General features: G+C 33.0%; 1 protein-coding gene across 4 annotated transcripts in view; it reads right to left on the reverse strand.

The window, feature by feature from the left end:
* Positions 1-1,642: 1,642 nt before the first annotated feature.
* drn (zinc finger AN1-type doctor no) overlaps positions 1,643-14,628 on the reverse strand; it is a 151,559-nt gene continuing 138,573 nt past the window's right edge. For all 4 annotated transcript variants that reach the window (XM_085945173.1, XM_085945174.1, XM_085945177.1 and 1 more), the window contains exons 4-6: positions 10,913-11,134; positions 8,562-8,721; positions 1,643-7,718 (exon numbers count right to left, since the gene is read on the reverse strand). In XM_085945173.1, coding sequence (XP_085801299.1) covers positions 7,570-7,718; positions 8,562-8,721; positions 10,913-11,134 — 531 coding nt within the window. In that variant the 3' untranslated portion in view covers positions 1,643-7,569. The remainder of the gene's footprint in view (positions 7,719-8,561; positions 8,722-10,912; positions 11,135-14,628) is intronic.

A 14,628-nucleotide genomic window follows, 5' to 3' on the forward strand; every position in this document is an offset into this window, starting at 1 on the left:
TTTTTGTGTTATGTGACTGCTCATTTAAAAATACCTGTTCTCTAATATAACGAGTAACGCTTATAACAAGCAAATTCAGTCGGTCTTGCATTCTTCACTATTTGATTTATTGCATACTCATGTTATATCAGAAATAAAATTATTATTATTTAATAAATAGCTTATTAGGGCGAATTTCATCATTTTTTATATCTTTTTTATAAGTTATCTTCACATTTTTTGTCTTTGTCATTAATTACTAAACCAACTATCATGTGGCTTCTTTGACTAATCATTTTGAACGACATTATTGAATTTCAGCGAATAAAACAATGAAGACACTATTTCTCAAATGAAAACTGTCAAAATAATACATGTGCGCCTCTAACGTACTTTGTTAACGGCCAGCTGCACGGAGTACATAAAGACAACTGGCATTTATCTGTTTATGTGACCAGAAGTGATTGTCTGGTGTCCAATGTAAAGACGGACATATTAACATATCCATGTTTATGAGGTTCATAATATATTTATATGTATATATATATGATACATAATATATTTATACACAATATTTCAAATTTACACCAAATATTTTAGAGCTATGTATTTGTGAAAAGGTTTTATTGATAATTCGGTGAAAATGAATATTCAAATTATTGGCTATAAAAGTAGTTTCTTCTTTGTGGTAAGATATTGTAACTATTAATTCTGTAGTAAGATGGCAAAACACGATAATATGTCTGTTTATCTAAATTGTTCAGGAGAGCAATTTTAAACTTCGAAAAATATTCAAACAATGGACATATCGTCGGTGTTTTGTAAAAAGGGCGAATCAACCATGTTGGCGAAATCGAGATTTTAATGAAAACACAATAGGAACCCCACCCCACTAGCTTTGTTGTGTAAAAACGGCGAATTTGTATCTCCACAGGAAAGTACTTAAAACCGATAATCGACTAATATTAAATTATTAAAATTACGAACAAAAAGCGAATGTGACATATTAGGCCTTTTAAAATATTATATAAGAATACCTATTATAATGACAGTATTCTTTCTAAGCTTTATTATAAACTTGTTAGATATTTATAATCATCCACAGGTAATAAATAAATAAATGTCAAAAGTTAAAAATCCTCCTGTAAAATAGCATTTTGGTTAATTCGCCCTTTTTACAAAATGCTGACGATATTGACACAGCTTATTTTTCCCAACCTATTTTGATATCTCCTAGATCTCACTGAGATAAGTCTGAAGGTATGTAGATGTAACTCAAATTGCCAAAAAAACTAACCTAATAACATCATGTTTTGCCACCTGACCACAGAATTAAAATATTAGTTTATATATTATGTACTTATATCATTTAATTTAACACCTTTTAGTCACTGTTATTTTGTTTTACTCTTTTATTATTATTGTTTATGTATTTATTAATTCACCTTGTAAATCTCCATGTAATATATTATGATTTTAATAAACTTTCTTAATTAAAATAATACACAATAATAATATATAGTACTTATTCTACATAATTATTTTAATAATCATCAGAACCGGTTTTGCTTTCTATAATAGGACATTAAGGGGGAAACACATGCCAGCAGAGAACCTAGCGGAAATATACGAAGCTTGCAATTTGAGATTTTTTTTTGATAATTTACAATTTCAACTGTATTAATTAATAATTATGTATCCGAAAACATTAAAAAGGTTTTTTATTTTTTTTTAACTTAAAGATAAACTTACAATTGTAAAAAAATGTAAATTCGTCGCAAGGTCAAATCTTATTACTGCATTATATTTTATGGTCATAATTATCATTAAAATTTAGTTTATTGAGTTTTAGATTTTCTGTCGTTTAGATTTTTGACTAATTCATCGTTTTAATATTTTTTATGTTTATTTTTAAAAACATCGATTTTTATAAAAATATAAATGTGTATAACTTGAAATCCTTTTTATTTATATCAACTCGAGCTTCAATATTGTGACCATGCCTAAAATTAAATTTGGGGTTTGACGACCAACCCAGAAGGCAGCCTTCGACTTTCAAACATTCTACTTTCGCACAATTCGCTATTTCGTACATTTCTTCAATTTTAGATTTTTGTTGATAATGTAAAAACTGTGCGCTTCCATGCAGTCACTCTTCTCTCCTCCGCTTCGTCACCTTCTCAAATATGTAAAAAGGTGGTATTCAACTATCTCTTGACAAGTTTATAAAGAAAACACCTCATCACTAATACGTCTCGTTAATTTTATTATACCCATTGATAAATAAATATTTTAAAGTACACTTTTTGATGTTTTTTTACATCCCTCTACTTTCGAACATTAGAACACATTTTCATTTCATTATGTGCGAAAGTCGAGGGTTGCCTGTACTGCAATTTGCTTGCTAACCTTCGATAGTAGATAGAACCAAAAGAAGAATACATGGTACATTTTATTAAAGTACCTACTTTTGAACCCTACAAAATGGTAAATCCACCAATCTGTTCATGGCTATACCTATCCACTTATTATTATTGTGGCGCATCAAGTGAGCTTTGGCTCTTAGTACCAACATAATATTTAGAATCTTTTAATTAACAAACCAATATAGAAATACATTCTTACCTATCCATTTTTTTAATGTAACTACATAATAAAGAGTAGGCAAAACCATTCATTTGAAAATATAAATATTGTAAGACACCTCGCAGTTTACTGTTTTATCTACCTAGCACCAATTATTATGTAAAATTACCGGAGACTTAAAATATCTACCTACATTTAACATATTTTTGTTTTTTTTTTTACGAGAAATGGATGTTATCCACTTTGCTCAATCTATCGAGTACATACTCTTGGTCTAAACACACATTGAAAACATGTGATTCTTTTTCTAGACTTCCCGGGATTCCAATGGGGTACCCACGACGTTATAGACCGACATGTTACCAGCTCGACCATCGCAGGCGTTAAGCAAATGAAAATACAATACTTAAGACTTTTGATTCAAATATGAATTTGTATGATGTCTACAGACGTCGATTTGCATAGAAGGTATAAATCCAACTCCTATACGTCCAGTAAGACTTTTACAGTAAAAGTCACGAAAGAGCACTACCACGCTTCTCAGCGCTAAAACGATTAAACAATGACTGCCACTAAACCAACATCCAAGTATAATAAGTATTGCCATGTCTTCCAATGCTAAATAATCCGGAATGACTATAACACTGGGCAACTCCGCCATCTTATATGTGGGAGACGATTTTGTGAAAGGCCCATTTATCTTATACTTATTCCTAGGACCTGGCTTTTCAGGAAGGTTGTCTTATCAATGTACAGTTGATCTAATAAAATAGATTAAATTATAATAGATAAAAGATGATTTTGTTTATCTCTGAAAGTAAATCAATATCCTTGTATAGTGGTAATGCAATAAAATAATGAAAACAAGGATTCATTCCAATTATATAAATTTTTAATGTTTATTAATAAATCAAAATTATATGTCAAAACAAAATGAAACTAAAATTACATAATATATACATCTAGCACAATTATCCACAAAATAAAACAACTATGTCAGGCCCTTATTTATAGTGCGAAAATTGGAAATCTCAACAAATATAAATGGTAGCTTAATTTGGTACCACACTATAAATACGGACACAAAATAAACAGAATAGTAATAAAGATTAGAAATATGTTCATAAAATATAAAGAATTGAAAATAAACATGGTGATTTCATACAATAAAAATATCAACAATATTTTTCATCTGTCACAATATATCATCCTAATAAATCATTTTTGGAATTTGATAAACTGTGAAAACTAAAGGCATCTTTTGAAAGACTATTTTTACAAAAAATTTCTGCGACTAATTAGTAATTACAAAAGCTAATAAATGTGATTAAAATAGTCCCGAAAAGAATTATCAATTTATTATAGATATTAAGACATTGCGTATTCGAAGAGAATAAATACTTTTTACATCATTTTAACATTTGACCGAATGTCTCGAGTGATACAAATCCAAGCACATTGATTCGTCAAACCTACACTGCTATTGAATTACAACTTGTTAAATGAACAATCTAATTAAAATAAACTCCATAATAATCAGGATTCAAGGAACGACAGTACAGCGGTAGGATAGATCCGATAAACAATTCAATTTACAAAAACAATTCATTAGACGGGCGGGGCGCGATGAGTGAATCGTTATCGTTGTATCGATGTACATACCATACTCAATTCGCCAACTAGACAAAGAGGAAAGTGATTAAGTAATAATTGACATTTTGAAGACTCGTATGTATTGTGAATATTTTCAAATCGGCACACGATTAGGTTACCGCATGTTCACATTTATTTTCAACTTTTTCTTTAAGTAAAGGATATAGAAGGAATAAAATACGTTTAGAAAGATGAACTTTATATTATGAAGAAAGGATAACAAAAAAAAATCTATAAATATATAATTATATTGTTACTAACATGAGACGTAATATTGTGTCTACTATATTTTTACAGCAATCATTTTGCAAGTTCATTTTAAATAAGTTTCATTTATAATAATATATTACGTAGTATGTAAAAGTCGCACGCAAAACACAAACAGTTAACATTTTTGCTTTTACCGTTTCAATAGCATGTGTAATATATTTTGAAATAATTTCGGCAACATTATTCAATATTTATAAGTGACCAGAAAGTGTTCAATGAGAAACATTTATAGCTACTTTTGCAGACAAATAAATGAAAACGATTATAATATAGTTATTCTGGAAAAATTAGTTATCGGGGCGGCCACACCGAGACAGCACGGCGATCCGTCATTTCAAGACAGATAGTGTACAAAAAAGACATTGTCAATCCAAACGTTGAACGGGTATAATTCAAACTTATTTTGAATGAAAAACGATAATAATTACAATTCAAAAGATCCAAAAGGACCGACACCTTGCATAGAGGCAAAAATATTGCTTTGAATGAAAAATTTACAGTCTTCGATTGCACAATAACCTGTCTTCAAATTTCTTTTTACAATAATTTTTCCCAGGACGGCGTCCAATAGAGGGTTCTGATTCTCAGCTAAAATAATAATTTTCAAACAATTCACCAAACGAGTAACTAAATACCGGCATAGCTAAACTATACAAATATAACGGTTCAGTTGTGTTACAATAATATAATACGTGAAGCGAAAGATTCCTAAGGTGTGTGACAGCAGCGGATGAAATTTCTTCTCGTTTCAGCAGAGGAAGGAAACATTTTATTTAAACAGTCATATTATCTCGCCGTCAGCGGATATTTCTATCGTAAGCACAAGTCTTTTTCTCTAGAAACACTCGAGAGTAAACCCCTATTATTCAAGTTTATTTTCATCTAAATCATCCAGATAGGCGTGGTCGTTAACAAATTTATTTATTGTTTCGTTTGAAAGAAAAAAATATTAAAATTTATTAGGAATTAGTCGGATCGGATGGGCAGTCCATCGACCGGGAGTTTTTATTAATTTGTTTTATCGAGTATCACCTCAGTACACCGGCGCACTCTGTTCCGGACAGCCGGAGCTAATTAAACCGAACACCACATTGTTTATCTTTTCACAGGGTACCGATTCGGTTTGTCTTCACGGACGTAACGATGGCAGGCCACCCGTCGGCGGCTCACCTCCTTCCATTCCGTTTACTTCTCAAAAATATATCATTTGACTCCCCGTTTCACAATATCACTGTACACTGAACAATTCTACAATACGTCTTCGTGAAATGTCCTCAGTCCGCAGTCCAATCTTCGTGAGTTTTTAATTTATTATTAAAAAAATATTACACATAAATCTGCAGTAGTGAACCAAAAAAACCTCACTAAATTTTCATTTTACGTAACCCATCTAGAGGTCAAATAATTATAATGCTTCAACATGAAATAATAGTAAAGAAATGTCGATACATACAATATTAAACCGGTGTTTCAGAGACTGTTTGAAAAATGCAGAAATGCTTTCAAAATCAAGCCGTGCTCCATAACTTGCTTAATAGAATGGCACTATTGTGTTGTGGACATCTTTAGAATATAGATTTCTTCTTTATTTACATTTTGAAGAGGCAATTGTATATCAAATATTTTCTTCATATTCGGTAGTTTTATTCAACAAAAAAATTTATAAATGTACATAATTATAATAATAATTACCTGTTAATTATATTTTAACTTTTACTGAAAATGTTTTTTTTAATTTGACGTTATATATAAAATATATTTCTGAAACACTATGAATTTATTTTTTCAGTAAGCCACAAGATAATTTTAAAATTGAAAATTACAGATACCTCTAGACATAAACACCAGAATTTAAAAAAAATTAGACTATTAACTTAAAGAAATGAGATGATCGGCGATGTGTAGCTTGCATTATAGACGAGGACCCCATGCAACTGAAGCCTCATCGATTAGAAGAAAATAAAGCAATAACAATTTTATTTAAAGCAGTCTTAAATCACTTTATAACATTTAGTTACGACAATAATTATTATTGATTGAAATATTTCATTATTATATTAATATTCGTAATGCGTTATTTTTATATAATCGCCGACTATTCGAGACTTCCATAAGCATTCTCTATCACAAATGAAATATTATTATTGAAAAACCTATACATAACTCTCGAATATAATATGGAAGCTTCAGCTAAGAAAACGAGCTAATCCATATTGAACTATTAGGGGTAATGCCATTCGCAAACTCTTTACAGTAATAAGGTGATTGTCTGGCTCCATATGAAAAATTACAATGCCACTTGTCACTGACTTGATCTGAATATAAGACAAACTTTAATTTAAAAATAAAACACCATTAATTATTATGCATGATTTTTTAAAGTTAAATAATGAGTTCCCAGTTCGCAACCAAATTTTTTTTTATATATACGATTTGCAGTTTATTATTGTATTTTTTAACAATAATTAAACAATGAAAATATACCTAAATATTTGTTGCTTCATGAAAAATCAATATAAAATAATATTCATAAAAAAAAAATTGTAATCTATTCAGATCAATCGGTGTAATGGTATAATGAAAATAGACAAGACAGTTCTTCGACTTCTTTCTAGTAATTAATTAATTATTCCATAAGGCTTTATTGAAAAAATGCCAGTGTCAAAATACGTTGATTATTTATTTTCATAATACAGTAATAACAATGGCATTGAATCTAATGTAAAAGAGTTATAAGAGAAAAGAGGAAAGGGTAAAAACCGAACACAGAGAATATAATAATAATATATGTATAGAGGAAAATTGAGACGGCAAGCAAGCTGACACACACTCGATTCATTTCTTCAAATTAGTATTGTTTAAAACAAAACGAATACAAACAACACTGCTTCCGACGGAGTTAATTTTTTGCTATGGCGTTTGCACGCATCGTCCCGGCGGCATCGCCCACTGAACAACGGGGGTCCGTCTGCCGCCACGCGACTGGCAAATCTCACTCGCGCACGTTCGCACTCACTCTCACTCTCACTGTCAGCGGCGGGGGCGAGGGCGCGAGGGGGCGCGGGGGCGGGCGGAGTCGCTTCAGATCTTCTGGATCTTCTCTCCTACCACGACGGGGTTATTCCGGCGGATCTCCTGCGCCCCCAGCTCCCGGTAGTCGAACGTGCAGTCGTGTTTGTCCGAGTACCGGTGAACTGAGCAAAACAATCCCCCGCATCTGCATTCGAAACCTGAAACACACATAAAACAATTTTTAACAAAAATTTTATGATAATATTACCATCATACTAGTAATGATATTCATATTGTGACTTATTTCATATTTTTTATCAACAGCATGTAAATTGCTTTAAAGTTTCAAACTTATATTATTAAAATATGAGATTGTAGAAAGAAAGGTGATGTAAAAAATATAATATGAAATGATTTTGGAAATGGAAAATAACATTCAGGTGACCTGTGTCAGCAATACTAAATATATTCTAAAGAAAATGCAAATAGCAGCTGGTTGTTGATTCTCTCGCTTCAGTTTTTTTATAAAAATAAATCTTTTAGGCTTAGCAAAACAGACCACATTCACTATAAATTAACCTGCAATACAAAATGAATTGCAGCTGATTTATTCATAAGTCTTAGGCCCCGTCCAGGGTGAACACGTTCAGCGGAGCGTTGAGCGGCCTGCGCAAATCAAATGTATGACCGTGTGTGAAAATGTTCGTAGACAATGTCTTTTTTTGGTTATACATTAGAGTTGCGCACGCCGCTCAACGCTACGCTGAACGCGCCCACCCTGGACGGGGCCTTGGTAAACCTATTATCAGCTTGACTTTTATAAATAAATGCTCAATCTCCACAGAAGAAAATTTGTCTCTTACACATTTTGGCAATACCAATATTGTGAATTATAATATTCATGTCATGGCTGCAGTTTCATAATACTGTATACAGAGTAAAGAACGGAAGCAGTGGCCATAGACATGTATGCGAAAGAGCGTGGGAATTAGTAGTTCACCACTAAGACGTCGGCCACCACAATATAATGGTGAGTCAAAAGAATTTGTTCGTGTACGGACCTGTAAGTCCAACCTTCTTGCGACAAATGGCGCATCGGTTTTTCTTTTTCTTATCTTTGGCGAGGTCTTTGTCGCACGCGTCCGCCTCCTCCTGCTCCCCCGAAGACACCGAACCACTCGTGCTGCCGCTTTCTCTTTCTCTCTCTCGCTCCTCCAACAACTGCAATCATAATGACAACACACATTATTAAACACATCAATGCAGTTACTAAAAAACACAAATAACTGAACATTTAGGGGTCGGTATATCATACACCATATTAATAAGTTATTGTTGAAGTTGAATCAAATCGACATTACATTGAAAAGGTATGATAAATTACCATTTCCACACCCAAGCAAACAGACTATGGGCAGACTTAGACAGAGAATGTCACTTAACAACACAATCGTTGAATAATGTTTACAATATGAATTTCAGCGATTCTTCAAAGATAAACTTTATATAGTCTCCGACCATGTCTGATCCTAATAGGATCATAAATGGGCCTCCACAGAGTAGAGGTTTATATTAACAGATTTTGTCAGCCACTTGCTTAACCTACTAGGTCCATACCCTGACTCACACACAAATTGAAAAACAATATGTGTACTTGCCAGACCCAGGATTCGAACCTGGGACCCACGGCTTTATAATCCAGCGCTCAAGCCGCGCGGCCATCGTGGGCTGCACCGTAGTCTCAGTGCATGCTAAAGTGCATTGGTAACAATTTTAGTGATTTCGTCATATTATATTTTTCACAAACTACGCTGCCTAAAAATAGTAGTAACTTATCACGGAATAACTCTTGCTAATAACTTTTGCGGTGCTAAAGATCACAGTTGCCCATAAATAACACATTTTCATCTTTGCCTTTTGGCTAAGTACCCTCTTTGGAGACTAATTTTATTAACACAAGCAATATTAATTGAATGTAAATGTTATTGTAATTCGTAATTATAGAGAAGGCAATTTAAATGAAATATATACCTAAACATAGAAAGGCGTAGCAATGACGTATAGCACCCATCTAGAGGCCATGGGTACAGGTTTGACACCGCGTCTGGCAAAAATTACATGTGTATGATCAAAAGCATACTAGGTATGACCAACAGCCATTTCCCGTATATAACCTGCGCTTAGGAGCTTAAATGCAATATGCATGATTGAGGGGTGTCCACCAAAAATGCCTGAACTCAGTGAGTCACTACAGCCACTCAGTGCCTATGTCAATAGACTTTAATTTTAAGCAATAATAAATTACTATAGCAACTAGTCACATAACTTCCTTAAAATTAGAAGTAGCTGTCAGAATCGACTCAGCGAATTTATTTAAAGTACTACTGAGAGGTCTTACAACACTGGGATCCATTTCAGCCACAACAATGGCATTAGGATCGTGGATGTTTTCCGTATCAGATGTGTCCATCAAAAACACGGTGCCGTCCGGTTCAATAGTATTTTCGTTTTTTAAAGCACTAGTTTGAGGGATGGGGTCTTCTTCAATTCCCTAGCAATGCAAGAAGAAAACAACTTTACATCAACTAAAAATTACATTAAAAATTTAACATTAATTACTAGTGATTTTGATAAGCAATAAATTTATTTACTGTAAATTGACAAAGTTGTGTAACTACATAATATTATGTAATACATATTTTGTGTTATTTATTAAAGGGATAATGGACCATTGGCTATAAAAATTCTCCCAAATACTTAAAAGGGTATTTAAAACCTGTCTTTAAACCAATTCTCTGGAAATTATATTTTTACTATAGCTGGATTTAACCAAATAATCAACAATAAATATAGTTAACTTTTTGAAATCTCAGAAAGAAAAAATGTGCAATATACAAATAAAACTGCTCGACCAATTCAATTTTTAGACTTAAATTTCAGAATATATAACATGTTTTATTAAGGTAGGTAACAAAGGCCCACCCTTACGCAATGTCAACCATGAGGTAGATTCAACCGCATGTCATTGGCAAACATGGTTGCTGAAGACCAGTCGACAGTTAGTAAGAGTTAGTTCAACAATGTAGCACGTAGAATTTTCAATCAAATAGAAAAAAAAGTATAGATATTTAACTTGAAGAAAGCGCATCCCCATCCCCATCCCCATTCTGCTACACAACATACACAGTAGTAAATTGAGAAATAATTTTTAATTGATCTGCATCTGCATCTGCACACAGTATGTATGTGAAATATTTATGAATAACGTATAAGAATGGGTACAATTACTTTATCCATTTAAAGAAATATTATGTTACAGTTACATTGTTGAGCGGAGCTCCAGTATTAATGGACATAAGCTATTTCTCATTCAGTCGGATCAGTAATAAGGTAAGGAAGATGCGGTCCTTACATCAGCGTGCAGCTGCAGCTGTGTGTCGGTGGCGGTGGCAGTGGCGAGGGCGAGGGGCGTTACGGGGGAGGGGGCGGCGGCGGGGGACGGCGAAGGAGAGGGGGAGGGGGAAGGTGCCGGAGGGAGTCTGGTAGGGGGTGCGGGTGGAGGAGAGCCGTACGTGGCCGACACCGTTGATGGCGCTGACACAGACGGCGGCTGCTGCTTCTTCTTTAGCGCCTCCTGAAATCAAAATGACACAACCATTATTGCCAACATCAAATGAACAATGCAACCCTACAATGATAATTGTAAATAAATTGGCTTTTAAATACCTCCAGATTATATAATGCAAATAGCACAGGAGGCCCTTGTAGTCCAGTGCATAAGGCGTTGACCTTTGGGTTCGATTCCCGTTGAAGTCACAATATATTTGTGATTTTCTCAAAGCCTGAATGTTTGTGAATCCTTCTATTACTAATTTCACTACACTACTGTCTCATTGTACCTCATGATCTGTTGTGGTGTTAACAAAGAATATAATACCTATATTATTTGTAACATATACATACTTACATATATTTTTAATTTTTAAAATATTAAGCGTTTATTTAGCCATTACTTAAAAAAATACTTAATGGTGGAGACTCAATAAAAAATGATTATTCAAACATTTAACATATACCTTGAATTGTAAAGAAATCTATTTAGAATTAAGAATGCAAAACAAAATTAATCGACATATTAAAATTATGCACAGCAACATCTATCTAATCTCAATGGAATCTGGATTATTACAAGCAAGCATATTATTGACGAGAAAAATATATAAATAAGTCTGATCAACAGTATTTGATACCTCCAGATTATAGGATTCATATCATTGATTTACTATATAGGATAGGTCTATAGATTCACATTGATTTGATGCATACATATTTTCTGATAGTTAGTAAATCATTCCGAGTCATTCATCGGTCAGCGTAATGGTATTAAGCTGTATGTAGCCCAATGAAGTATCGTCTGATTAGTATGGAGTGGTTTTCAGTCAATGAGATTTTATATCGGAATCGCCCAAACTGAAGGTGGGCAATGTACGATTTTTGTTTATATGAATATCTCCATGAGCGCAGCAAAAATTCAAACCTCATAGATTCACATAGTCCGACTGGAAAGGAACCGAATGTTTGAAAGACATTCTGAAATATAATTAAAGCCCGCAAAGTAAAAGTAACACGGTGGTCCTTTGCTCAACCCCCAATCAACAGGCAAGGCAACCTTTTCTCTGAATCCAAATATGTACACAATAAGAGCGCAATGCAGAACCGTTCACATTAAGCAGCCGTTCCAACAAGAAAAACACGTCATATGTTCTTTCTCTCTACCATTTAAATGTTCTAATAAGAATAATATAGGTTTGCCTCACTGAACTTAGGTCATCGAAATCGGCCCCTTAAAGTTAGGTGTGTATCTTAGGGACTTACGCGCTTAAGTATGGTTCTGCATCGCGCTCTAAGTGAATTGAAATTAAATTACTAATAAAAGCATCCGATTTTTTTCCATGCAAGATTGGAACCCATTTTTTTTTTTAATTTGTTCTTCTCAAAGGTATAAGACCAAACATGTGCACCTAAAGCTGACTGCACACCTGGGGATCACAAACAACGGCGCGAAAAACTCAAGATCCACTTGATATGACTGCACTATTATGAATATTTTTATACATTTAGACAAGTTCTCTCTAGGATATTCAACTTTTATAATAAGAAGCTTTGAAGAGTTTCAGCTAAATCAGTTAACTGACAGTTTTCGATGATCTGCAATAAATATTACAACCAAGGCCTAAGACTGATTGTGTATGGTTAGCTAATAATATATCCTCTCAATTCTTTTCTATGGTATGAAGGTGTGGTCACTATACAAGGAAATATCGCAGAGAATTTAGGCCTTTGAGATGTGACCTATATAGTGATATTCTCAAAACCTCTTGGACTGACCCGATGACTAAATGTTAACGTCATGAAATGAATAGGAAAGGACCGAAAAGTTCTGCATTATGTAAAAACAAAAGTACAGTATTTCTCAGCGCATTATTCAAGAAAGTGTACTTTGGCGGGGGAAGACGCTGCATTTCATGACATAAAAAGAAAAGTACTAAAAATTACATTCCTCAAAATAAAATGAGATAAGTGAATGTCATCAATATATTATGTGAATTAACAGGAGTTGATGAATAATATAATAATAATAGAATATCAAACATAAAGACAACCCTGTATTATTACATATGCAAAATGCACACTGCTGCTGTATTTAATACATGTCATGTCTTTTATACATTATTACAACAATTTAATACTAAATTATTTTATTTTTTTTATTATTTAATGGTTAAAAAAAATTACAGCAAATTTAGACATTTCAAATTGATAAATATATCCAGATATATATATTTATGTTAAACATATATATTTGATATAAAGTCACGAAGTTTATTTTGAGAATAAGAACTAAGGGAAACAAGAAATAGTCATCTTTACAATATGTAGACAATTGAAATATAATAAGAAAAAATCAGTTGACTACAAATTGAGAAAGATAACATACCATCACATGATTCACTGCATCATATTATTACCATAATTATGGATATACTAAAATATGGCCTCAAATAGATACTTAACATTACAATAATTGAAAAGGTTGAAGATATAATATAGATAATTAACTATTTCTTTTATTCAACGAATAATTCACAAGATTTAAGAATATATCATTCTGATTATTGAACATAATAATTTAGATATAACACTTTCTGAGAGCATATATTATAACCAATAGAAAAAATCTTTTTTGAAAAAAAGTAAGCCAACCCGACGGGGAATCGAACTCCGTATCTCCCAGGTTTACGCCCTGATCCGCTGCATTACCATTATGCTACGAGGTGACATACTAATAGCGACAAATTTTAACTATTGGTCGATTTTAATACCTACTCATCAGTGTTCTTCCAAATCAAGCTACTTTGGCAATCGATTTTTGTTTCTCGATTCTCGATTTCTCTTCGATTCCCCGTCGGGTTGGCTTACTTTTTTTTTCAAAAAAGATTTTTTCTATTGGTTATATATGCTCTCAGAAAGTGTTTTTCTAAATTATATATGTTCAATAATCAAAATATTGGAGAAATTCCACGACGTCGGTTAGTAATCAAAGTAATAAGTAAATAGTTACCTACTTTGATTTAAGAAACAAAAATCGATTGCGAAAGTAGCTTGATTTGGAAGAACACTGATGAGTAGGTATTAAAATTGACCAATAGTTAAAATTTGTCGCTATTAGTATGTCACCTCGTAGCATAATGGTAATGCAGCGGATTAGGGCGTAAACCTGGGAGATACGGAGTTCGATTCCCCGTCGGGTTGGCTTACTTTTTTTCAAACAAGATTTTTTCTATTGGTTATAATATATGCTCTCAGAAAATGTTATATAATATAGAATTAAATGTTTAGCAGAAACTATAACTGGAGAGATTTTGGAAACGTGGCTTTAGAATTTTAGAAAGGAGAATTTTTATGTTATTCTAATCCAATCAGGTGACCGGCAAATAAGTCGAAAGAGCCAATATCCATCAAGCGGAGGGATGCTTCATACTACCGACAAGGAAAGACAGAGAACAGCAGAGAAAGATTCTCTGCTGTTCTGCAACCTGAGACATTCATCGTTAGAGATGTTGGAGA

Source organism: Rhyacophila brunnea, unplaced genomic scaffold, assembly GCF_057557595.1.
Source record: "Rhyacophila brunnea isolate RB1 unplaced genomic scaffold, BYU_Rbru_1.0 scaffold_18, whole genome shotgun sequence".
NCBI lineage: Eukaryota > Metazoa > Arthropoda > Insecta > Trichoptera > Rhyacophilidae > Rhyacophila > Rhyacophila brunnea.